The sequence below is a fragment of the Macrosteles quadrilineatus genome, unplaced genomic scaffold, assembly GCF_028750875.1.
Source record: "Macrosteles quadrilineatus isolate MER2022 unplaced genomic scaffold, UCM_ALF_1.0 Scaffold_4__1_contigs__length_99947679, whole genome shotgun sequence".
NCBI lineage: Eukaryota > Metazoa > Arthropoda > Insecta > Hemiptera > Cicadellidae > Macrosteles > Macrosteles quadrilineatus.
In genome coordinates this window covers 94,526,617-94,553,930 of record NW_026542597.1, presented here as the reverse complement: position 1 = coordinate 94,553,930, position 27,314 = coordinate 94,526,617, and the positions used below count along the sequence as shown (strand labels likewise).

The following is a 27,314-nucleotide window of genomic DNA, read 5'->3' as shown; positions in this document are numbered from 1 at the left end:
AACTCCTACCTTCTGACGATTTAAACCGATTGAAACTGAGGGACAGCGTCGAGGGAGCGGACCCCGATCGATAACGGCGAATAACGGCAAAGTCGATCAAGTGACGCAGGGTGTCAGAGGAGCGACCCTGGTTCCCAAACGATGAAAGTCGATCAAGTGACCTGGGGTGTCAGGGTAGCGACCCTGGTTCCCAAACAACGAAAGTCGATCAAATGGCCCGGGGTGTCAGGGGAGCGACCCTGGTTCCCAAACGATAAAAGTCGATCAAGTGACCCGAGGTGTCAGGGTAGCGGCCCTGGTTCCCAAAACGATGAAACGGCAAGCTAGCGTCGAGGGGTCGTACCTCGATCGCTGGTAACGAAGAACGGCGAATAAGGTCGATCAAGTGATCCGGGGTGTCAGGGTAGCGGCCCTGGTTCCCAAAACGATGAAACGGCAAGCTAGCGTCGAGGGGTCGTACCTCGATCGCTGGTAACGAAGAACGGCGAATAAGGTCGATCAAGTGACCCGGGGTGTCAGGGTAACGGCCCTGGTTCCCAAAACGATGAAATGGCGAGCTAGCGCCGAGGGATCGTACCTCGATCGCAAGGAACGAAGAACGGTGAATATGGTCGATCAAGTGACCCGGGGTGTCAGGGTAACGGCCCTGGTTCCCAAAACGAAGAATCGAAGAACGGCGAATAAGTTCGGTCAAGTGACCCGGGGTGTCAGGGTAACGACCCTGGTTCCCAAAACTTTGAGACAGCGAGTTAGCGTCGAGGGATCGTGCCTCGATCGCTAATAACGAAGAACGGTGAAAACGGCCGGTCAAGTGACCCGGGGTGTCAGGGTAGTGGCCCTGGTTCCCAGAACGATGAAACGGTGAGCTAACGTCGAGGGATCGCGCCTCGATCGCTAGTAACAAAGAACGACGAATAGAGTCGGTCAAGTGACCCGGGGTGTCAGGGTAGCGGCCCTGGTTCCCAGAACGATGAAACGGTGAGCTAACGTCGAGGGATCGCGCCTCGATCGCTAGTAACGAAGAACGGTGAACGAAGTCGGTCAAGTGACCCGGGGTGTCAGGGGAGTGACCCTGGTTCCCAAACGATGAAAGTCGATCAAGTGGCCCAGGGTGTCAGGGTAGCGACCCTGGTTCCCACAACGATGAAAGTCGATCAAATGGCCCGGGGTGTCAGGGTAGCGGCCCTGGTTCCCAAAACGATGAAAGTCGATCAAGTGGCCCGGGGTGTCAGGGTAGCGACCCTGGTTCCCACAACGATGAAAGTCGATCAAATGGCCCGGGGTGTCAGGGTAGCGGCCCTGGTTCCCAAAACGATGAAACGGCGAGCTAACGTCGAGGGATCGTACCTCGATCTCTAGTAACAAAGAACGACGAATAAAGTCGGTCAAGTGACCCGGGGTGTCAGGGTAGCAACCCTGGTTCCCAAACGATTAAAACTGACTGAGCGACACTGGGTGTCAGGGGAGCGACCCTGGTTCCCAGAATAACTTAAAACGGCAAATAACCTCTATGCCAAACTAAAATGTAAATTAAATTATATTCTTCCTTTAATTAACGAAACGAAATAATCCTTAAAGCAATGATAGAATGTATGTTACGCTATCGAACGTCTAATCGAACGTAAGAGCGGTAGAGTGTAGCTACAGTATTACTAGAATGTAACCAAAGGTATACTGCACTCACCGGGGAGGATGTGTCCGACTGGGCTGGTGGTTGGTACGAGACTGCGCAACTGAGCTCTCCGTTGCCGCTCGCTCTTGCCTTCCCCCACCCCGCTCGTGGCCCGACACTAGCGCCCGGCGCGGCAGCGGCCGTTCCGAGAATCTTCCGGGATGAGGAGGGGTCAACGTTTGCTCAGCCCAGTACTTTTCCACTCCGTTCATTACTACTTCCATAATCCAAATCAAATAAATCGATCTTCTCTCCTTGTTCCCTATGCATTTATTTTGTATAAGGTCAAAATTTTTTAGGTGTCAATTTTTGACCGTTACAACAAGCTAGTATGAAAACTAATATTTTTTTGCAACCAATATGGAAGTAACTAATATTTAAAAAAACATCTCTAGTGAAGGGGACTAAAATTATAGTAGTAATATTTACCTTGTAGTGATGATGAATGTAGAGAATGTCTATTCAGTGTACAGCAGAAGCAATATCTCAGCAGATCGTACTGTTGAACAGCAAATGTACCTTGTATATATACGGTAGGGAGAGGAAATGCTTGAGGTTACTGCCACATCCTTTTCCCCACCCCAGCTCCTATGCTACACTATCAGTTATAGCCTTACAAGATGCCTGATGCTAGAGAGTGTTTTGTCTGTCGGCGCTATGTATATTGTTGTATATTAATACAGATTTGGGATGATGGAATCTATGTTTGCTGCAGGTATGTATCTTTAAACTTAGCGTTGTTTTATGTAAGGTTTAATTATATATTGTTTTAATGCTCTGCTTATGTGATTGATAGATGTGATATGCTTGGACCAGCAGAATTTGTGGCAGCACATTTTGGCCCGTATCAAGAGTTTAACATTGGATGTGAGCATGAGGCTGTGGAAGGTGGATAAATTGGTAAGTTATTAATTTTTAAAATTTTACTTAGGTGACCCACGTTTCCACACCACCCATGAGGTAGGGGTCTCAGCGCGTTGATGTATATTTTACGTGGGCATCATCCCCTGTAGGCCTACCCCACGGTTTAAACTAATCTTTTTTTTACTTTTTATTTTTATGATTTTTTTTGGTGGCTCCAAGTTCTGCTATTCCTACGGGCTTGTTGTATATCAAACCGTTCCAAGGAGAAGCACAGGTTCTTCTAAATCTGGGCTTCTCAATTTACTAGGCTTGGGGGTCTGTATCTATCATAGGAAACCAGCGTTTTATGGTTTTTAGGCCAACCCATGCATCTACTCTAGGACTTACTATAGCTTAGCCCGGCCTTTTTGAGCAGGTGACAGTACACTAAACTGTTCCAAGGAGTAGTACAGGTTCTTTTAAATCTGAGCTACTCAATTTACTAGGTTTTGTGTCTATCATAGGAAACCAGCGTTCTACAGCTTATTAGGCCAACCTATACATCCGCTCTAGGACTTACAACGGCTTAGCTCGGCCTTTTTGAGTAGGTGACAGTATACAGACACTAAACTTTAAGCCTAGAGTAACTCTTTTGCGTAGTACTCAGCAGAACGTAGAGCACAGTTACTGTTATATATATTTTTATGATAAAAGCAAACTATATTACCACTACTATTGTTATCTATATACATATCATCTTCAATTTCAATTACACTATTATGCAATTCTCTGAGGAATTGAGCTTTCTCAAGACCTTTTGTATGTAAGGCTGTAAAGGGTTTACATAAATCTTTAATAAAGTCCAAATCATAAGGTATGTCCCCATCATACCAATTTAGGTGATGGAAACGTTTAGTTAACCATCTTGCTGTATGTTTCATTTTACTATTAAGAAAATTGAAGCTATAAGGGTTTTGAAAAATTAAATGTGTTCTATATGATTTAGCGACAATAGCAAACTCTTTTACAATAAAACAATTATCGTTATCTTTAAACCCTTGAAACTCTACTACAGCTTCCATAGTGAGGTTTCACCATACAAACGGTCAAAATATGGGTCGGGGAGTTTATGTGATAAATCCTCTGCGTCTGATAAAAGTTTCTCAATACAAACTCTGATATCCTCCTCTAGATAGAATAGTTCCAAAAGTGAACGATTTATCATAGGTATATTTTTTATCAGTAGATGCCACTCATTTAGGTTTAGAGTCAAAGAGTGTTCTCCATCAGAGATACATGCATACTGATGTCCAAAGATACTTGTTAAGATGTTGTTGTAATCGAGGCCTTAGTATCAAGTTTAATAATGTATTGACTTTTACTTAATAAAGCGATGGTTATTTCATTAAACCTGTCACAGAGTTGACAGAAAGAGTCATAGGACCAAAATACAAAACCTTTTCTCCCTTTAAATAAAACCCCGAGACTATTATCTCTGTTTTTAAAGATCCCGGTGATCAGACACTTGGTTAGGTCAAAGTCTAGAAAGTAGACTGACTTTAAAAATATTCCGGTTATTACATTTATAGGTTCTTTTTCTCTAGGGATGAGTATATGCTCTGTAACTACGTCCTCACCTTGTGAACTCATCTTGTCTACTGACTCTAAATCACCCTGTTTTATCCTGAAATTGCACCCTACCTTCTTCTTCTTCTTCTCCATCCTCAGAAAAGAAGGAGGAGGAAGTATCTTCGTATTCTTTACGCCATTTAGCTATAATACGGGAGGCCCCTAAAGGTACTTGAAAAACACATGTTTCCGTATGATATTTATAACAGTCTATAAAATGTGATTTTATCAATAGATTGTCTTTTGTATAGAACTCGAGTTTAACCCATCCGTATGCGCTCCCCATCTTGTTAGTATGGAGATCAGTTAGAGACTGACAAGTGAACCTGTTATGCGGAGACTTTTCTCACATCACCGGTTATAGGTGTGTATGTTATATGACAGTCGTGTATGATAAGGCAATATCCCCATGTAGAAGCGGGAACATTTTCTCTAAATTCAATTTCCAATCTAACGTCCACAGGTCCTGTTTTAATTGTATCGTCTTGTTTTGAACAATCAATAACATATAGTGGGCATTTCTCCTTAAATTCTTTAAAGTCCAAAATAGGTGAGCTAGTTGTATTGTTGTAATAGGCTCTTTGAAAGTTTGTGTACATATCATACAATAGACATTCATTACCCCGAAGGTTATCGTATGGATAGAAATTTGAATTCAAATACAGTTTAATTTCGTTTAGGTTACAGGAATCAAATTGTGACATATTTTTAGTTACGTCACCTTTTCGCCCTGTCTGTAGTCCAAAGATGACAAATCTAGGTTTTTCTGTCTGATTAGTTGTGCGAATCTGCCAAGAAAGATTAGTAGTAGCTGGTAAATTAGGAAATTCGTGAATCTCCCATGAACGGAACGGAACATGAATTACCGGGTCCTTTTCAATATACCTATATAGTTTTAATTTTTCTGTGTCATTAACTGTAATGTGAGGCATACGCCAGTATATTTTAGTAAGATCCACCTTAACTGTACCGGGTGAAGCTAAACATACAGCGTTAATGTCTGTAGCCGACCGCAACAGCACTAATTCCTGTTTAATGTTTATTAAAACTTTTCTATAGTCTTCGGCAATGCCTAGTAGTAGACGTAAAGGAATAGAATATACAAACTCGGTAACTTTTTCAGTATTACTAGGCCCTAGCCAGCAGCTATTTTTAAGGGGATTTATTTCCTCCTGACGTATTGAAAGGATATTCTTTAAAGTTGTAGTGAGGCCCACATTACGTGTTCTGTCAATTTCTTTTCCGCATATCTCATATCTGATTTCCTCAAAGAGAAAAGCCATTGCGTTATTTATTAACTGGACATCTTGTTTTGTACCATCTGCTGTTTTCTTTGCTGATACGTTTCCATGTATTATGATATAACTTTCAAACGGTAGAGTAATAACATCTTGCTGTAAAATTGGAATCCGTATTTCATCGTTATTGTTTAGAGTAGTTGAAGTATATGGTTGATATGTATGGTATTCAATACCGGTAATGGTGTCATCATACAAAGCTTCATTTTTGATTGCTAGTAGAGCCATTTTGAAATACTTTAAAGCCAAGAGAGCGCAGCAAGTTTATATTCTTACTAGTTAACCCTCCAGGTGTTTTGGTAGTAATGCGTTTTGAAACTATAGGTCCCTGATTATATATGATAAGGCCCATTGGTACGTCTTAGATGTAAACGTACTGATATTCTCTCTCCGCGAAAGTTTACCAAGTTTCCGTCTTGATCTCTTAACGAAATTGTTAAGCTGTTTATCCTTTGAGCGATGACGGGCAAGTAAATTACATTCCTCGGGATCTCAATGATTTTATACCCTGGTGGCTCAGCTGGATAGAACTCGTGTATTACATGAGATTCGATGCCATCAATAAATGAGCCACGTGTTATATTACATTCCACTCTGATTGAATTAACTCTGATAATGTCAACAGGTAGTTCGGAAACGTGTGTTTTATCCGCCTTATATACTCTATTATTAAAACCTAATGTCTTACCTATTGTATCGGGATTACTGAAATCTATACTTTCCTGACAAGTCAGTTCGGTTTTAAGTGTATTATTATTGGCTTTTAATGTAAACTTATACTCTTTAGATAGCTAAGACTTTATATATTTTTCTATATCTTCAATCTCGTATGAACCCTCGGGTATAGTGATAAGACCATTATTACCATAGTAAAACTTGTTATTTATATTATTTTCAATATTTGGTATAGAATTGTATGTAGATAGTTCGATTAACCCTAGCTCCCACTCCCCATTACTAACATCAATAGGTGTTGATAACTCGTGTGTAAAAATGCTACTTGTACCTGTGAGGCTAAACATTTTTAGTTAGAAACTTTAAACACAAGTGTCCACATATGACTGAGTTAAAACTCTGTTCTCTCACATAATTATAGTAAACCTCACAGCCCCCAAAATATCTCATTAGCTCAGGTGGGGGTCTGAGATTGCCAAAACTGTCAAAGTAATAAATTATATTGTTTATCTTTTTAAAACATACCCAATGGGTACCGGCCCCTGATATACTGTCCAAATTCACTATAGCCGATTCATACACTTTAGGCTTTTTTGGTAAACTATCCCTCATATATACGCCTCTAAAGTTTGGTACCTTAAGTAATTTTGCATACTTTATCAAGTCGTAGTTTGTTAGAGGTTTTATCGGTATTGACAAGCTTTTTTTTTCTTTGTAACTCTGCGTTTTACTTTCTTTTTACCGGCGCCTTCTCTTTTATACGGTCTAAGATACAGACCCTTACCCTTCTTTTTAGGAGTACATCTTTTCTTTTTCCGCCCCCCTCCAAAAGCTGTTTTAGTCTTCATTATATTTGTCACCGCCCACGCTGCAGCTTTCTCACCTATACTAGAGTCTGATGCTTTTACACGTTGCCAAGCACTATCAATCAGCTGTCGGTCTGCGTTTAGCCGGTTCGCGTTATCTTTATATTTTGAATAGGCAATATCGTGTACCTTACACGCCTCGTCTAATTTGTTTATTCCTTTATCTCCTCTCGCTAATCTTTCCTTTAATTTTGTGCCAGGTCCACAATAATTATACCTTTTACTACTAAAAGGATTAATACCCGCTGGTAAATGTAATTCAACAGGTAGCTTATCAATGACTTTATTTATAGCTGATGCAATAAACCCACTTCCTCTTTTGGGAGTCTGTTTCTTTCTGATTGTCTTTTTCATTACTGCAGGTATTTAAGCACCTCGTACAGTCTGGTGAGTAACGTCTCACGTATACAGGTAATTTCCAAAATATCAAATGCACTTTTTACTGAGCCCGTAATAGTGCCGGTAAACTCGTTGTATTCCAACACCGAACTGTCAGTTAAAAAGTATATTCTACCGTTTATATACCGGAAAGCCCCATTAACACTATTAGGAACCCCAGCTAAGTAGGAGCCTATAAGACCTAAATGAGAAGCTCTATATGAACACTCATCCAGTGAGTAAATAGACCAATCGTCTACCAATAAATATGTTTTGCCTGTGTTACCGGCTAATACAGCATTTACTTTAATTACAGGTCTTGCAATTATACTACTAACACTATGTTTAACATTTAACATCATTGATGGATATTGGAATAGATAAACATCATTCCCGCTAAATAAAGCAATTTGACCATTTGGTCTTTGGTAAATGGCCGATACCTCTTTAAAGTCATAGGGTAAAAACCCTAACCAGTCTGTAATCTTTATACTAGTATTGTATTGTTCAGGTGTTCTTTCAGAGGGGTCAAGACTCAGTACCCATACACGATCTAGGAGGAATGCAAATATTTTTTTATTCACAATTAAATATGTAGATATGTTTCTTTTTAACTCACAAATATTAATATTTTCAAAGTGATTAGGTTTTTCTGTAGTAGATGTTGTTGGTTTACTGGTTGTTGTTGTAGATGTTGTTGTTGGTTTATTAGTTGTTGTAGTAGTTGTTGGTTTACTAGTCGTTGTGGATGTAGTTGTAGGTTTACTAGTTGTTGTGAATATAGTTGTGGAAGTAGTTAGTTTACTAGCTGTTGTTTGATTATGACGTTTACCGTATAAAAACTGAATAGCTAATATATCATCTTTACCCAATTCAAAATCGTTTAGATCTATAATTCCTTGAGGATGTCTCATAAAAGGGTACATAATTGATTCATTATCAAAAGAGTGATCTATCCCTAATGCATGTCCAATCTCGTGTACTAATGTCAGAAAGAACGAAATGTTTTCATAACGTGGTAAGTCCATAGTATAATCCCAATTCTCCTCAGAGTCAAAATGAATATCGGTTGAATTATATCCAGCTTGAGGTGTATACGCATGAGCTAATACTAGACCAGGCCCATCAAAATCATAATAACATACATCTCTTCTAGAATATAACATATGTTTTCTTTGTACCGAAAATGAAATAAATATTGTAGGGTTATGAAATGACCTTCTAAACATAATGTTTGCATGTTTTTCCCATACACGAAATGCTTTTTCAATAATAATACTATGTAGATGAGATATATTGTATCCATACCATGTAATTACTGTTGTATTCCATTTACGGTTAGGTATGACTGAAAATGGTAGTGGATTATCTTTATTCCCACATCGAGGTTGGTCTAATAATTCCAATGTAGCATTATCTAAAGTACCGGTTACTTCCAAGTTAAATGTTTCTTGAAACTGTTTTACAGCATCGGTTATATCATCAGTTAGAGCAGAATCAGCTATATAGCCATACTTCTCTAAATATTCTAATGTTTTATTACAAAACACAGTGTGTACAAGCAATAAAAACACAAGAACCGACATGGTCAAAGATTCAAGCTTTAATGATTAGTTAATTACAAAAATACACTTTTTATCCATCTTAAACAGATTATAGTTAGTCGTGGAGGTAGTACCAACTGTTGTATAGCTCATATATCTTTATTCAATTCAAACTCGTTTAAATCTATCTACTTCGTCTCCATCAGAGGATGTTGGTTCTATTTCTTCATTAGGGACTTTAAATAGTTCCCCCCAATTTAGATAATCATTTTCCCCAGCAATAGGTAGATTAGCAGACCTTCCTGTGTGTCTTTTATGGATATAGTTAAATAAAATCACACCAAATTTTTTCAATTCTTTATCATGATGATCTTTGTTTTGCGTTATTAAACCATGATGGTGCGATATTTTTTCATTGATGGTATTAATATCAGATTGAAGTTTAGCCAAATGTGTAGATACCGGTATAAATATTTCATTTGTACTTTTCTCCAAATATCCTTTTGTTACAACATCATCTTTATCCTTAGGCTCAGCTAGATGTGTTATTTGTTTTCCCTGTGCATCATAATGAGAGTCCTTAAGTGTTAAACAAAGTCGTTTTACAGTCTGGTAGTTTACTCCGTCGCTGTTTTCAACAGGATTACCAACATTTATTAATCTTTTACTTCTAAGATTATAGCTGTGTTTATCACTGGGTATAATTCTTTTATCAACATATTCTTTTGAAGCCGCATCATTACTGTTTTAGGTTTACCAATATTAGTCAGGATTTTGCTCTGTAGATCATAGTTTCCCTCAGGTGTAAAAATAAATCCATCACCCTTTGGTCCTTTAACAGGACCTTTACCCGATTTACTACTACGTCCAAACTTATCAATGGTCATTATATTAATGATTTAAACCTAGAGTTTCCACCACCTCTTATATACCCAGCTTCCCGTAGCTCTTCTATAATACTAATGATCTCATTGGAATGTACTCTGTTTCCAGTCTCTGTAGACATGATTATATGTCCAAGTCTGTTTACAAGCTCATTTACATCATCCCAATAGATAATGTCTCGGGATTGTATATTTTTCCATAATAAGCCTCTCCCTTGTGCAGACATTAATGGTCGGATAATTTTAATATATTTATGACCTTTGCTTGATTTAACCTGACCTGTAGGTTCATAATTCTCCCTATGTGCATTTGTAGCATACAATATACTTTTGTAGGTGTTTAAATCGTTTTGCGTGTAAGTACCTTTATCGGGTAAATGCTTGAATAATAGTTCATAGAGACCTTCAGACGCTCCATAGTTAACACCACCGATACGTATATTGCCTTTATGGTCAAAGTCCAAGTTCTCACTGCCAACCATTAACTTACTACCGTCTTCGTAACGTGGACCATATGTGTAGTCTATCACCTTTTTATTTCCACCCATATCCTTGATAAACCATGTCATATATTGTTGTGTCAGTGGATTATCAAAGTATTCCTCAATAAACTGAGTAGTAGAGGCTAAATTAGTTGGTGTTGAGACAAGTTCAATAAATTCTGATTCTTTAGGCCTTATAGGGGTGGCTGGTGGTTCAACTACCCTCATAGGGGTGGATGAAGCTGGTGGTTCAGATATTATCTCATTTTCCGAATCTGTTGTTTCATAGTCCATAGGCTCTTCCTTAACTTCACTTTTGATTAGCGGTACTGGTGGGGTAGCTTTTCTCAATTCCTGTATAATAGGTCTGTACTGTTTTTCCAGCTGTAAATCTGTATCCTCCGTACCCTCTTTAAACATTTTGTACTTGTGTTTAATAGCCTTTCTAAGCTCAATAAGTCGAGCAGTTAGCTGTTGTTTATCCTTGGAACTCATATTTGCAAATGAAGTATGTCAGCATGCATGTGTAGTTTTATGGGGTTTCAACTTGCCTAAAAAACACTGCACGCCTTTTATTCTTTTTTAAATACCATATAATATCTAACAGAGTTACTTCTGTACTCAAGTCTAGGCCTTGGTAATATTGTCTTACTTTAGCATCAAATCTTGGTATTTGGTATTTACCGGTAAAACTTTTAAATACAAATGTTCGTTTCCAACCATCTCTCCACTGAGGTATTTCAGCTACTGTATACTTGTCACTTTCAATCGTCTTTTCCATATATTTTTTAAGTAACTCAATTGGTCTTTGTTCGCGTACATGGTCTAGTAGAAACGAGTTTAATAGCCAAAATTCACTAGGGTTAGATCCGGTAAATGCTCTCCACTGATCAAATAGCACATGGTTTGTAACACTATATACACCATTATTAAAGGAGATGCCAAACTTCTCACAATATTTAGGTACTGCCGGTAGTGCAACTTTAAGAAACTCGGTAGTATAAGATCCCTGACAGAGGTTGTTTACACCGCCGAAGGGTTTGTTTCTGTAACCTTTAGGCAACCCATCAGGAACTTTAGCATAGTTTACATTGTAACTTATGTCAATATGACATTTTAGATCCAAAATACGTTTATATCATTTAAAAGGTGATGTTATAGGGATAGTCCTTTCGGTTAATAGTACACACCGGGTGGCATAGGGTATCTTACAACCATACTCTAAAATTTTATTACATATCTGTGTAAAGTTTACACTGCCATGAAGGTTGCGCAATGGTAATGCTTTACCAAACACATCCGGGAACGGTCGAAATCTCGATATTAAATTTTGTGGGTCCCTAACTGTGCAATTAGCCATATCTTCGTGATATATTACAAATTCTAAAGGAACAGCCCTCTCTTGGCATCTAAACAAAAAATTTAACCATGTATCTCTATTGTATGTTCGTTCACTTGACGATATCATTAATAACACCACAGGAGGTGTCATAGCAGAGCTTTTAGGTTTCTTATGTCTCCAACATCTCTTGTTAAACATATAGCCATGTGGGGGTTTTCTACTACAGTAGTTACCACAGAATCTCTTCTTATCCTTATAGTAGTATGCACAAAGGTTTGATTTTGCATTATGTAGCTTTGTATCATAACCTCTAAGGTCATTATAATGGTATATCCGAACCATTACAACTCTGTTACAAAACTGTCAAGTCCCACTCTATATCTGCCTTTATTAAGGTCTGATGTTTTATCAATAACCAGGAAGCCAAAGTTATCTTTCCATGAAACTGCACAAATCTCTTTTAACTTATCAAAGGACATATCAGTTGTCACATGATCATTATATACATGTCTCAGGTTCCTTTCATCCTGTTTAAATAGTATGAGAAAATTACAGTTGTCTCTGATTAACTGTTTTGGAATACTACTGTATGTCTGTCCCAAGTAGAATATATCCAATTTTTTATGTCTCCCCATAGCAAAGTAACTTCTAATCATATTATGTTTCTCACAACTTATATCATCAAATATAATTATAGAGTTTTTCTTTGTATCTTTAGGATTTATAACTAATGTATTATCATCAAATTCATGATACCCTATTTCTTCAGGCAACACCTGTTTAAGTAACTTGTATTTATCTTGATATAAAGACTTTGAGAAAACGTAAATATTTTCAAATCTTAAACCGTTTGAATCAAAAATCATATTAAACAGTATGTTGGTTTTACCACAAGAACTAGGTCCACAGATAATAGACCGGATAGAACATGGTAATAATTGACCATTTTTATAATTCTTATCTGACCCCATACCGCTAAAGATATCAAAGTTTGTGACGGGAAACTGTACATCCTGTTGCACTAACCTCATCGTTACTGATTGCACAAATTTAAGCGGATGTGTGTTTTTATACTTTAGATAACAACTACTACAGCCTTGGTGGTTTTTTTACTTAACTACATCCTTGATATTTATCCAGCTATTGTGTGTTTCATCAAAACCTTTCCACTTGACAAATAATTTAGAACCCTTACGTTGTAAAACCTTCTCAACCAAAAATACATTACTCATTTTAGCCTTACTAATTTCCTCAGCATAAAAACCACCTTTAAGGATTTCCCCTGTTGAGTCTTGTAATATATATGTAACAGGCCTTGTAGGTTTAATTGCATATACTTTGAAGATTTCATTAGTCCAGTTAGGTAGATATCCCTTTTTAAATGTCCTTCTAGCTTTACTGATTCTAACATTATCTCCTAATTGAAATTTAATTTTACCTTTAGGGTTTTTTAGTTTGTTTAGCCTTTTTAGTATCATCCTAACATGTTTTTGTTTAACATCTTTAGGCTTCATACCAATAGTCCTATGTTTACTATTGTTATACGATTTTACAATATTTGGCAAAATACTTAACCACTCGTAACTTCCACGAGCAGTAAATAACTTATACATTTTATTCTTAAGAGATTTATTATATCTCTCACATATTGACGCCTTCATTTCTGAGAATGTATGGTAATGATTTATGTTATACTCTTTCATCAGCCTATTAATATGAATATTAAAAAATTCTTTTCCTTGATCAGTTTGAAAATTTTTCATTTTATATTTAGCTAATATAGGTTCAAGTGCTTTAGCAACTACAGGACCTGACTTGTCCTTTAAAGGTATAGCAAAACCTAACTTGGAAAAACAGTTGATGATTGTCATAATATAGCGGTACCCCTTGTTTAACTTTGCATATGGCTGCATTTCTACTATATCAGCCTGGTACAAGTCATTTATTCCCTTAAGAGTTACATTACGTCTGGTATAGTTTTTCCTAGCGGGTTTGTGTAGTTCTTCTGCTATGCCTTCCATAGTGGAAATGATGTATTCTTACACCTCTTTTAGCTTTATATTAGATAGAGTTTGAGACTATCCCCTCATTAAGTAAACCCAGTTAAGCATTTATAGCCCTAGCAGTGTTAGGTTTCAAGAGATTTAATTAGCAGGTTAGATCACTAACTTAAGAAAAAATCAGCTTTTAATATATATATTGTTCTATTGATTCGTTAAAGTTACTATAAGTTAAATAATTCAATAAATAATACTTTAGAGAGGAAACCACACTCAAATATAGGTCTAACAGACCTCTGTTATTAAATGTACTTATTATAAGGTATACAATGCTCATATTTTAATACATTAGTATAATCTGTCTTAGTAACAAATAATATGATCAGTGTTTTTAATGTAGTCTATTAGAGTAAAACATTAAGTAAATCCCCTATGTCAATTAGTTAGTTTCATACAAATAGTATTCCATAGTCAAAAGGTAATTCTTTGGTAAATATCTTTGATTAAGGTTATCTTTACTATAGAATAATTTTTACCTGACTTTTTATTTTATTCAATAAAATAGCTCAAAATATATTTCATTGATACTTAGTGGTAAATTAATAAACTTGTTTAACTTGAAGTTATAAAATAATAAAAGTGAGGTTATATCAATTTAGCAATACAACTGACAGAAAAGCAAATGGCGACCTACACAATACATAAAGTGAGGTTATGTTATACATTCAATACAATCTTAATAAGAAGGGTCATAGCTAATTAATTTAGTATAAACATTACTCTCACCGGTACAATTCAAACCCATATCCCTAGGTTCAAACAGTTTACCATACTAAACCAAAGTTAGCTAATTATGTTTATTATCTGTTTCAGATGGCTGCCCCTCTCCTCCTCCTCTACTAACGTTAAGTATTAAGTTATAGGATTATGTATATAATATAAATAGAAATATAATATAGGTTATAAGTGTAAATAAAACTATTTTTAGCTTTCACAGTTGGTTTCATTATTCTTTTAAATAAATATCCAACAGGTTTTAAAATTACATCATCTAATAGGAGGAGGCAATAGAAAAATTGGCGGGAAAGCATATAAGACAGAAGTGAGGTTATGTTACAAAATCATATAATCAGTAGTTGGTAGCACTAGTGCTGCAGCCTAGTAGAGAATTTGTAAACTAATACCATCAACACTTAATAATAAATTAATAGACTGGTTTAGATAAAAGTAAGGTTATGTTACAAGATCATATAATCAGTAGTTGGTAGCATTGGTGCTGCAATCTAGTAGAGAATTTGTAAACTAATACCATCAACACTTAGTAATAAATTAATAGACCTATTTAGGTTGAAAGTGAGGTTATGTTACATATACAAGAGATCAAACCCCCAGAACTCATATACAAACAGTTAACTATACCAACAAAAAAAAACACCCCAACCGGAAATGATTGGTGATTGATAAAAATCGAACCCATGAACCTCCAGGACTCACACTACAATACAAAGAACTCATTTAACATAGATTAAATATAAGTTTAACATATGATATTTGGTGGCCTTTACAAAGACCATTTTTTATACTCAATAGTAAAGTTAAGCCCTCTTTCAGCTGTTTTTAACATCTGTTTGTTTCACATTTATTATACACAATACCATAACCTCCAATGATATATTAGTTAGCATTAAACCTCTAGTATAGGCTAGAATTAAACCTCCAATACACACCCTGTATATGTAAGTTACAGAGATACATATATACAAATTATAATATCAACATAACATGCTCAACGGTAAAGTTTAAGCACTATACACTATATAAAATAACCTCCAATACTACTACTACACATTTAACATTCTTTTATGATCAACGGTTAAGTTCCACTTAAACCCTCTTTCAGCTGATTTATATTTATTATTGCATATATAGAATAACCTCCAACATTTACCAATTATAATCAACGGTAAGGTTCTGCTTAAGCATTATACACTATATAAAGTGTTTTTTTTTTACAAATCCTACTAGGATTAAACCCGTAAACCTCTAAACTAGGTGAAATAAACAGCTGTGGTTGGCTAGAATTGAACCTCTAGCATAGGTTAGGATTAAATAACCGGAAATGATATATTTTATGCTAGGTTAGATTCGAACCCGTGAACCTCCAATAATAGGTTAGGATTAAACCCATGAACCTCCCACTATAATACAATACCATTAGGTTAGGATTAAATAACCGGAAATGATATTAGGTTAGATTCGAACCCGTGAACCATATTAAAATTAAACCTCCAATACACCCTGTATATAGGTATCATAAGATACATAAGTTAAGATGTCATTTACCGATATAAAACTCCATACCCATAACATTGCTGTAGCTCAACCAGCTAACGCATACAATTACCAATAAAAAGACCGGGGTTCGAAACCCGGTCAAGCCAACACTTTTTATCCATTATTTAATATTTAATTTAATATTTAATTTAATACAAACACCTACTGACGTCACGTGGTCACCTGTGGTCAGCTGAGAGTACACCCAGCTTGGACGGCCGCCATCTTGGTTCCATATCCCCGCCTGGCCTACTTACCTCAACTGGGACCTGTTGTCAGTTCACTATGATTTCTCCATCGATATGCTACGTATTTACTTCCATCGTGTTGACTGGGGTCCTATTCTGAAGAGGCAAAAATTCAGTGAGAGCTTCCTTCGTGAGATGGCACCAAACTTTGAGCATGCGTGGTTTGCTGTCAGCAAGCACCAAATACTTTCCGAGTCGTTCATACACGACTACGCAAACAAAGTCGATTGGGAATACATTAAAAAGTTCCAGATCGTTTCGCAACAGTTTTTGGATGATCACAAAGCTTACATGGACGAGGAGTTCGATGAGTAAGCCTATATATATACCATGTAGTAAAAAAAAATAAAAAAAAATTAGCTTATATTTTTTTTGTTCTTGTGTGTTATTAAGTTATTGTAGACAATGGAAGCACTGTACGAACGTTTCTCCACGGGAGTGGTGAAAAGCGAGTACCGAGCTGTTATGCCGATATCCGAGTTGAATTTCAACACACCAAACAATTACACAATCTTCAAACTCGATCACGGAGACACGTTTTACGACTCGGCAATTCAATATCACATCTGCGGCGAGGTAGTAAAAAAATCCAATGGTCAAACATATGATGCGACTGCCACTATAGCCCTGATTGACAATTTCATACCATACCTCTTTACAAGAATCGAACTGAAAAAACACAACACAACCATCGATGTGGTCGATAATCCGGGAATTACAAGCACTATCAAAAGTATTCTAAACTATCCTCAATCGATGAAACCCGCTTTGCAAAACTGTGGGTTCGCATCAAGATACTCGCTTGGTGGTGGCAAGTTCGAAGCGATTGGAACCTTAGCACATCTCGGGTTAGGGTTCTTTGACCACATGCGATACCCCATGTACAAAGGTGGATTCGAGATTGTATTCACAAGAGCTGAAGATAACGACGCTCTATACCATTGGAAAGGAACCGGTGCCGCAGCTACCGATCCTGAGGACGGCAAAGTGAAAATCACTTCCTTCGTTCTCAGAGTTCCCATAGTGGAATATACGTCAACTAGCAAAATCCAACTAATCGACGGTCTAACAAAACTTAGTGAAAAAGACGAGTTGATCTACAACTATTATCAGTGGCAATGTATTGACAAAAAAGGTGTGTTCGGATCTACGTACACATTCGACATTACAAACGTTTATAGAAACGTATACAACCCTAGATTCGTAATCATGTGCTTTCAAACTAACCGCACGAATGATCAGAAAAAGAACCCAGCACAATTTGACAGCGAAAATATAAAGAACTTTGCAGTTAAAATAAATGGTCAACGTTACCCTCAAGAACTACAAAACGCTGCAATCCTTGAGGGACGTTGGAGAGTGATTTACGAGCAATTCATGAGATATCGTAAGGTGAATTTCGATGACAGCTCAATGATCATTGACCCAAGCGAGTTTATTTCACACTACCCACTGTATGTTGTCGACACACATCTTCATCCAATGAATACAGACCGTTCTAGAAGTGACATTCAAATAGAATTCGATTTCACAAACGCAATCGCATCACCATCAGCCGATTCAGGCACTACCGCATATGTCATCGTAGTCTCTGAAAACGCGTTTGCCTACGACATATCAAGGAACATAATCAAGGTAATGTAACTGCGCATTTATATAAGTGAGAGACATGGCACAATTGTTAGATTTGCTTAACGTGTACCAAGCACCCAAATACACTAAAATCGAAGAGCTGCGACATGAGCATCCCTACAGAATAGTAGAGTTGCAGCGAGTCGTGACGAGATACGGTCCCTCGGTAACTGCTACTGTCGAAGAAGACCCTTGTGGCAATCTAAGAAAACTGTATCTCCCATGCAGGTACAACAACATTTTGACAGACGTCATGATTAGAAACTACAACAACGGTGTCAACGAAAAACTTGCTTTGATACCCAAAAGCCATGGTCAGATCGAGTTTACAACAATAAACTAATAGAACAGAAATAAAATACACAAAATATTAAAACTGAAAAACACAAAAAAAATATTTTTCGCCTCCGAAGGATGCATTGGCGTGGTCCAAACCACACCACGTGCTGAGTCGCCGACCTACCTCACTCCACGTGGTCACAGATCCTCTGTATGACGTCATGGACACACACCCCTCCTCCCTCCCCCATACTCGCCTTCTTGCTGAGTCATGCTGAGTCGCTGAGTCTTGCTGAGTTCTTGCTGAGTCGTGCTGAGTCGCCGACCTACCTCACTCCACATGGTCACAAATCCATAACTACAGTAGCAGAAAATATTGCTATTTGCACCTTGCATGCAGTGCAGCTGAGCGGCAGACAATAGAACTAGACAGAATAGAACTAGCAATGTCCAACTTCAATGCTGTCTAAATCAGAGGATAAGTCTCTGCCTGTAAGGTAATCCAAATCAGAGGATCAGTCTCTGCCTGTAAAGTCATCCTCTATTGACGTCATGGACACACCTCCCTTCCCGACCTACCTCAACCCACGTGGTCTACACTCCTCCCTCCTCTGTCCTGAGATCGAAATACTGCATCTTCATACAAATCCTCTAGTAAAAACATGAGCACCGAATGATGCAATCGGCGCCATTTTTGTGCAGTTGAGAACCTATTGGTGGTCCTATATAAAATGAGATTCAAAAGCTGTTGTCGTTTAACATTCCATGATCACATGATCCCAAGACAAGTGACGTCACTAAACACAGAACGACTCAACTCAGAAGACACGTAAAAATCAACATGAAAACAATGAGTTTCAAATGGCGTGTCAGTATACATTGAGATCGAAATACTGCATCTTCATACAAATCCTCTAGTAAAAACATGAGCACCGAATGATGCAATCGGCGCCATTTTTGTGCAGTTGAGAACCTATTGGTGGTCCTATATAAAATGAGATTCAAAAGCTGTTGTCGTTTAACATTCCATGATCACATGATCCCAAGACAAGTGACGTCACTAAACACAGAACGACTCAACTCAGAAGACACGTAAAAATCAACATGAAAACAATGAGTTTCAAATGGCGTGTCAGTATACATTGAGATCGAAATACTGCATCTTCATACAAATCCTCTAGTAAAAACATGAGCACCGAATGATGCAATCGGCGCCATTTTTGTGCAGTTGAGAACCTATTGGTGGTCCTATATAAAATGAGATTCAAAAGCTGTTGTCGTTTTCGATCTCAGCCGTGAGATCCTATTATACGACAAATATACCAAATGAGAACTGATTTAACGTTCTTTATATCTACACAAAAAAAGGTCATCCAAATCAGAGGATCAGTCTCTGTCTGTAAGATCATCCTCTGTTGACGTCATGGACACACCTCCCTTCCCGACCTACCTCAACCCACGTGGTCTACACTCCTCCCTCCTCTGTCCATGAATTCCCAAAATCACTACTACTAATGTTAAATAATGAGTAAATAAATAGTGATAAAATGTTGTACTGAAAGAAATATTCTTTTATTTGACTTGATAATTGACGATTTATTATTGGTGCCCAAACTAAAAAAGAACCATGTCTTACAGAAAAAGTAATAGAGAAGTTAAACCTCCAAAAAGGTATACCCCTGATCAGAATGAAAATCATGATACAGACAAATTATCAAAGAATGTTTCTGAGAATGGAAAAAATGACACTCAAGAAGTAGCATTGAGACAACCCAGCATTACTTCTAGTAGTTCAAGGAAAACAAAAAGTAAATCAGCAACATCAAGCAGCAGGAGACAAATGGAAATAGAACTTGAAAAGTTGGAGGAAATACAAAAACTGGAACGAGAAAATGAAGAAAAGGAGCTGGAAAGACAAAGACTGATGGAGGAGAAGGAGATGGAGCTACAAGGACTGGAGCTGGAGAAGGAAATAGAGCGACAACGTCTGGAGAAGGAAATGGAGCGACAACGGCTGAGAGACGAGAGGGAGCTAGAGCGACGTAAACAAATGCTGGAAATAAGGACTTCTATGAAATCACTATCGGCAAATGGTAGTCAAGTCTGCGGATCTGAGGTAAGCATAAGTCAAAGCTTAATATCTCAGAGAGAGGAGAGAGAATCTGAGAGTAAAGTCGTAAAGTGGCTGAATGATAATGAACCGACAGTTCATCAGTGTTCATCAACCGCTATGACCACGGCTGCACAATTACTAGCAGATTCAGTCAAAAAAGCTATTCAACCAACCTCTCTTTGCCGCCAACAACTACCAAACTTTAGTGGTAGACCAGATGAGTGGCCTATGTTCTTTTCTGCATTTGAAAATACCGTAAAATTGTATTCTGATGATGACAATCTAGCTAGACTTAGAAACTGTCTTGAAGGCGAAGCCTTCAAAATGGTGAAACCTCTTTTTGTTTCCAGTAAAAACTTGCATGCCATAATTAAAACGTTACAGATGCGTTTCGGTAGGCCCGAGTTTATCATTGAGTCTATAATGAACCAAACTAGAATGCTAGCCCCTGTAACTGAAGACGATATTGTTGGCCTCATCGAGTTTTCTACAACCATTCTTAACTTTACCTCGACAGCTGTGTCTCTTCATATGGAGTACTACATGACGAACCCTCAACTACTCAGTGAACTGTTAGGAAAATTGCCTTATCAAATGAAGTACCATTGGGCTCAACATGTGAGCAGTATGTGTTTAACTAGACCTAGCCTAAGTGATTTTTCAGATTGGTTAGAGAGACAATGTTCCATCATGAGTATCTATTTTCATCCAAACAAGGACGTCCCGACTAGAAAGAAAAATGACTTCAAACCTGTGTTGACCAACTCTTTAAAAGCAGCAGTTCCCGCAGTTGACCCACTTACCTGCGTGTTCTGTGGTGGTAAGCACGATAATGACAAATGCTCTATGCTTCGGAAAGCTGATATTTCCGAAAGGTGGAAAATGGTAGGTGAGAAAAAGCTATGCTTTTCATGTTTCAAACGACATCAACTTAAATTTTGTAAATCTAAAAGAGCTTGTAGTATAAACGGTTGTAAGCTGGACCATCACCGTCTCTTACATAACTCCAATCTTGAAAGACCTCCAACGAAAAGAAATGAGGGAGAGTTGAAAGAAAAATGACTTCAAACCTGTGTTGACCAACTCTTTAAAAGCAGCAGTTCCAGCAGTTGACCCACTTACCTGCGTGTTCTGTGGTGGTAAGCACGATAATGTCAAATGCTCTATGCTTCGGAAAGCTGATATTTCCGAAAGGTGGAAAATGGTAGGTGAGAAAAAGCTATGCTTTTCATGTTTCAAACAACATCAACTTAAATTTTGTAAATCTAAAAGAGCTTGTAGTATAAACGGTTGTAAGCTGGACCATCACCGTCTCTTACATAACTCCAATCTTGAAAGACCTCCAACGAAAAGAAATGAGGGAGAGTTAAAATCGAGAGATGAAGTAATTGGTAATCATTTTGAGAATAACTTATCAAACCGTGTTTTGCTTCGTGTTTGTCCTGTCACGTTGTACGGTCCCAAGTCCCAGGTAGATACTTATGCCCTTTTAGACGACGGCTCGACTGTATCACTTCTGGATTCATCAATTGCCGATGAACTTGGTATCAAAGGTGAGATTGTTCCTTTGACAACATGTTGGTCTAACAACACAAGACACTTTGAATCTCAATCAAAGAGAATAGATTTAAAAATAAAAGCATTTTACGAGGATGAAATCTTTACATTGAAAGGGGTTAGAACTCAGTCCACTTTAGAGTTACCACACCAACAAATAGACAGTGTCAAATTGAGGAAGAACTGGCCTCACCTAAACTCGATCAACCAACCTCTTCCATTAGCGAGTGTCAGGCCCACTCTCTTGATAGGCCAAGACAACTGTAACCTAATTCTAACCCGTAAGATTATTGAAGGTCCTACTAACGCCCCAGTACTGTCATGGTGCCTTCTTGGTTGGACTCTACATGGGAAGTGTGCACAATTCAGAGATCGTGTGGATGAAAATTTTACCCTGCTCTCATATGAAGAATCTTCACTTCATGACATGGTAAAGAAATCCTTTGAATTAGAGAAATATGGAGAAACTAGATCAAACAACCTGAAATTGTCCATAGAAGAAGAACGTGGAGTATCAATTCTTGAGGATACCATAAAGAAAACAGGAGATCATTACGAAGTTGGTCTTTTATGGAAAAATGACGAATTTAATTTTCCTCCAAGCTATGACAATGCTCTGAGAAGATTAAATACTCTTGAAAAGAAAATGGAAAGAAATCTGGAATTTAATGAAGCTTATACAACCAAGATTGACGAATACATGGAAAAAGGATATATTAGAAAACTCAGCCCTGAAAAAGCTGCTATCATAACAGATCTAACATTCTATCTACCCCACTTTGGAGTATCGAATCCGAACAAACCTGACAAAATAAGATTGGTTTTCGATGCTGCTGCTAAATCTCACGGAGTTTCGTTCAATGATGCACTACTCAGCGGCCCTGACTATTTGAATCCATTGCCATCTGTGCTGTTAAAATTCCGGTTAGGAAAATTTGCTATCGTGGGAGATATAAAGGAGATGTTTCACCAAGTAAATATAAAAGATGAAGACGTTGACTCACAAAGATTTCTGTGGCGAAAAGACAAAACCAAAACCCCAGATACCTACATAATGAAAGCGATGACCTTCGGAGCAACATGTTCACCAAGCTCTGCACTGTTTGTTGTAAACCACAATGCAAGACAGTTTCAAACTTTGTATCCTGAAGCTAGTAATTCCATACTGACTAAAGAATATATGGACGACCTGCTAGATTAACCCGTAAGGATTTGATTTGATTTGATTTGATAGATTCAGTGATTGGACCACTACTTTTTATTCTGGTAATTAATGATATAGCTAGCAATATAACCAACTCATCAACTATTATATTTGCTGATGATACTAGTTTTTTAAGTGTCCATTCAGATTATGACCATCTCAAATCAACAATTGAACAAACTCTAGATAAAGCTAAGATGTGGTTCAGCTCAAATAACCTCCTTTTAAACCTAGAAAAAACTCAAAATCTTCTTTGTACTCTAAGGGCCAACAACCAGGATCAGAAAACAAATATTAAAATTCTAGGAGTTGTAATTGATAGTACTTTATCTTGGGAAAAACATGTTGAGTTAGTATGTTGTAAACTATCTAGAGTCACCTTCTTGCTCAAATCACTGATGGATATTGTACCTGAGTCATATGTTAGAACAGCTTATTTCGCATTTTTTCAGTCAGTCATAAATTATGGCCTAATTCTTTGGGGAAATAGTGCCCATATAGATCAAGTTTTGTTAATCCAAAAAAAAGCACTTCGTATTTTGAATAAGGTTTCTCTTGAAAAAAATGGAAAGCTTAGGCATAAACCTTTGTTTAAAAAATGTAAAATTCAAACTGTGATAAATTTGTATATATTTGTTTGCTTGGTGAAGGTGAAAAAAGATTTTAATTTAGGTTTATTAGTTTTAAGATCAGATATCCATAGCCATAATACAAGAAACCAATCTATGCTAGACCTGCCATATACTAGTTTAAGTAAATGTCAAGATAGTTTTAATATAGTTAGTTTGAAATTATTTAATAAGTTAAGTGATAGCTGTAAATTTCTGGAGCTTAAAGTGTTTAAAAAAAGGTTGTATGACTGGCTGATCCAAAATCCTTTTTACAGCCTAGACGAATTTTATAAAGAGCATTCTGTTAATTTTTAAATCAGTATTATAGTTATAAGCCTATCTGTTATAAATTGTATGTTATGTATTTTTTTTATTTATTTTGCATGTAAAATGACACTGTCTATTGCATGTATGTAATGCTGAAAGACAATAAATGATGATTCTGATTCTGATTCTGATTCAACCGACACAGAAGAGGAAGCTAAACAACGTGTTCAAGAAATAATTGAGATACATAGAGCTGGAGGATTCCAAATTTGTAACTGGATGTCTAATTCAAAACAAGTGCTTTTGAAAATTCCTGAAAACCTGAAAGCCAGCCAAGCCAAACATTTGATGCCCGATACTCGACTTCCTACAGAACGAGTACTTGGATTATGGTGGGACGCTGAATCCGACTGCTTTGTGTTCCATCGCAATGTCGAAAAACTTGAATTTCTCGAATCTGAGTATCCGACGAAACGAGAGATTCTTAAAGCAGCTATGTCAATTTTCGATCCTCTAGGTCTGATTGCCCCTACCACAGTAAAAGGGAGACTACTGGTTCAGGATATATGGAGAACAAAACTAGGTTGGGATGATGTTGTGACACCTGAACTTAGTCTGAAGTGGAAAGCTTGGATGGATGAAGTCAAAAGTCTTCGAACACTGAAAATACAAAGGTGCTACTTCAACACACGAGTCAGTGACTCAGTTGAACTTCACATATTTGTTGACGCAAGTGAAGAAGCCTTTGCTGCAACTGCATATCTGCGTCAGGAGAACAAAGACACTTACGAAACGACATTGATCATGTCACGTGCCAAAGTGGCACCCATCAAGAACCTGACTATACCTAGACTGGAACTCCAAGCTGCCGTTTTAGGATGTAGAGTAGCTTCTGCTGCTGAACAAGATTTGGGCGTTTCAATCCAAAAGAAAACGTATTGGTCTGATTCCCAAACAGTCCTACACTGGATTAAGTCAGATCCAAAAAACTATAAACAGTTTGTCTCTAATAGAATTGGAGAAATCCAAGAACTTTCTTCAGCAGAAGACTGGAAATGGGTCCCCACAAAATTGAACCCTGCCGACTATGCAACTAGAAGCATGAAAAGGTTCAAGTCTGACATTCAAAACAAATGGCTCCATGGTCCCCAATTTCTATCTTTAAACTGTGAACACTGGCCCACACAACCACCGAATCTACAAGTGAAAGAAGACCAAGAAACCAAACGCCAGTTTACCGGCTTACATGCAGATGACGAAGCAAAAATAATTGACGTTTCAAAGTTCTCGTCATGGGAGAAACCGACTAGAATTGTTGCTTGGATTTTGAGATATGTCAATAACTTAAAATCGAGGTGCAAATCAAACGACAAAACTCAACTTCGATTTGGACCAATAGACTACAACAACCTCGTTGAGCTGGAACCTAAAGAACTGAAAGCTGCCGAAGAAATTCTTTTGAAATCTGCACAGGATGAAACCTTTGGTGAAGAAAGGAAACTTTTGATGAGAAAGAAGTCTATTCCAAAGTCAAGCCGCATTTATTTATTCTCTCCATATTTGGATTGTAACAATATTTTAAGAATGTCATCAAGAACCTCAAACTCACCCGAACTGACGGAAGATCAGAAAAACCTTATAATATTAGATGGCCGACACTTTACTTCGAGATTGATAGGACAAATGTATCATAATGAATGTTTCCATCAAGGTCTCGAGACAGTTGGGTGCAAGATAAGAGAAAAATTCTGGATAACAAATCTACGACCACTTCTAAAGAAAATTAAGAAAGAATGCATGAGGTGCAGATTGAATTGTGCGAAGCCTGTTCCCCCCCAAATGGCGCCTCTACCAGAGTTCAGAGTAACAAGAACTAGCCACCCGTTCTTCTACACTGGAGTAGATTACTTCGGACCGATAGAAGTAACTGTAGGGAGGAGACACGAGAAACGTTGGGGAGTTTTGTTCATATGTTTGACAACTAGAGCTGTCCACTTGGAAGTTGCACATTCTTTGAACACAGAAAGTTGTATCATGGCAATCCAACGGTTCATTAGCCGAAGACCCTGTCCATCGAAGATGTTCTCGGACAATGGGACAAACTTTGTTGGGAGTGACAAAGAACTCAGGAATGCTACTAAGTGTTTAAACAATGTCCACATTCAGAGGGTCATATCCAGACAAGGTATCAAATGGAACTTTATTCCTCCTCGAGCCCCACATATGGGCGGATGCTGGGAGAGACTCATCAGATCAGTTAAAACCGCATTAAAATTTGTCATGCGTTCCCAGTATCCTAAGGATGAAGAACTTCAAACCTTTCTTGTTCGAATAGAATTTATCATCAATTCAAGACCACTGACTAATGTACCAATTGACCCACTCGATCCAGTCCCGCTCACTCCAAACCATTTCCTTAGAGACGCCTTCAAAATAGATATCAATGAAGACAAACTTTGCAGAAGGCAACTAACTCGAGTTAAGACCCTACTAGACAACTTTTGGAAAAGGTGGATTCATGAGTATTTACCCTGCTTGACAAGGAGGTGCAAATGGCATAAAAGAACTGTTCCACCTGAAGTTGACGACTTGGCAATAATCGTAGATGAAGACAACGCACGTAACACCTGGCCCCTTGGAAGAATATCTGCCCTATACCCCGGTCGAGATGGACAAGTAAGAGTTGTTGACATCACAACACCAAAAGGTACTTTTCGACGTCCGATGACAAAAATTGCCATTCTACCTGAGGAGGGGAAAGATGTTAATGACTAATTTCATACATATGTATGACCATTGAATAATCCTTAGATTTCTGTTGTATAACTTATTTGTGAAGATTAAATGTCATATGTTTCTAATAATGTTAAATAATGAGTAAATAAATAGTTGTTGAAATGTACTGAAATTGACCATTCTTTTATTTGACTTGATAATTGACGATTTATTAATCTCAAATGGCGTAAAACCTGTTGAATCATGTATTTGGGTGTTGTATGCCATTGTTACCATGGGCATCATCTCGTCCCAATCATTCTGATTCTGGTTCACGAAATGACTTAACATTTTTAGTATTGTTCTGTGCACTCTCTCAGTCCTTCCGTTACTCATAGGGTGGTAAGCTGTTGTTTGCAGTTTCTTTATCCGCAAGAGCTTACACATGTGTTTCATAAGATCTGATGTAAAATTTGCTCCTTGATCGGTTATGAGCTCCATGGGTACTCCTATCTTAGTAACTACTCTCTGACCAATTGCTTGAGCTGTTGTCTCAGCGGTTTGGTCTGGTATGGCGATAAATTCTCCATATCTGGTAAAGTGATCTATTACAGACAGTATATATCTGTTCTTTGATCTTGTTAGCGGCAATGGGCCAACCACATCACATGATATTCTGTACCCAAACTCAGTTACTTCATCGAATTCTCCTAAAGGTGCTGTAATTTTACCATGGTCTGT

General features: G+C 37.6%; 1 protein-coding gene across 1 annotated transcript; it reads left to right on the top strand.

The window, feature by feature from the left end:
• The first annotated feature begins 19,733 nt into the window (after positions 1-19,733).
• Positions 19,734-26,633, top strand: LOC128993157 (uncharacterized). The gene is made up of 3 exons (XM_054416916.1): positions 19,734-21,104; positions 21,517-22,884; positions 24,018-26,633. Exons 1-3 carry the CDS (start codon positions 19,734-19,736, stop codon positions 26,631-26,633), a joined length of 5,355 nt encoding a protein of 1,784 aa, XP_054272891.1.
• Positions 26,634-27,314: the final 681 nt, after the last annotated feature.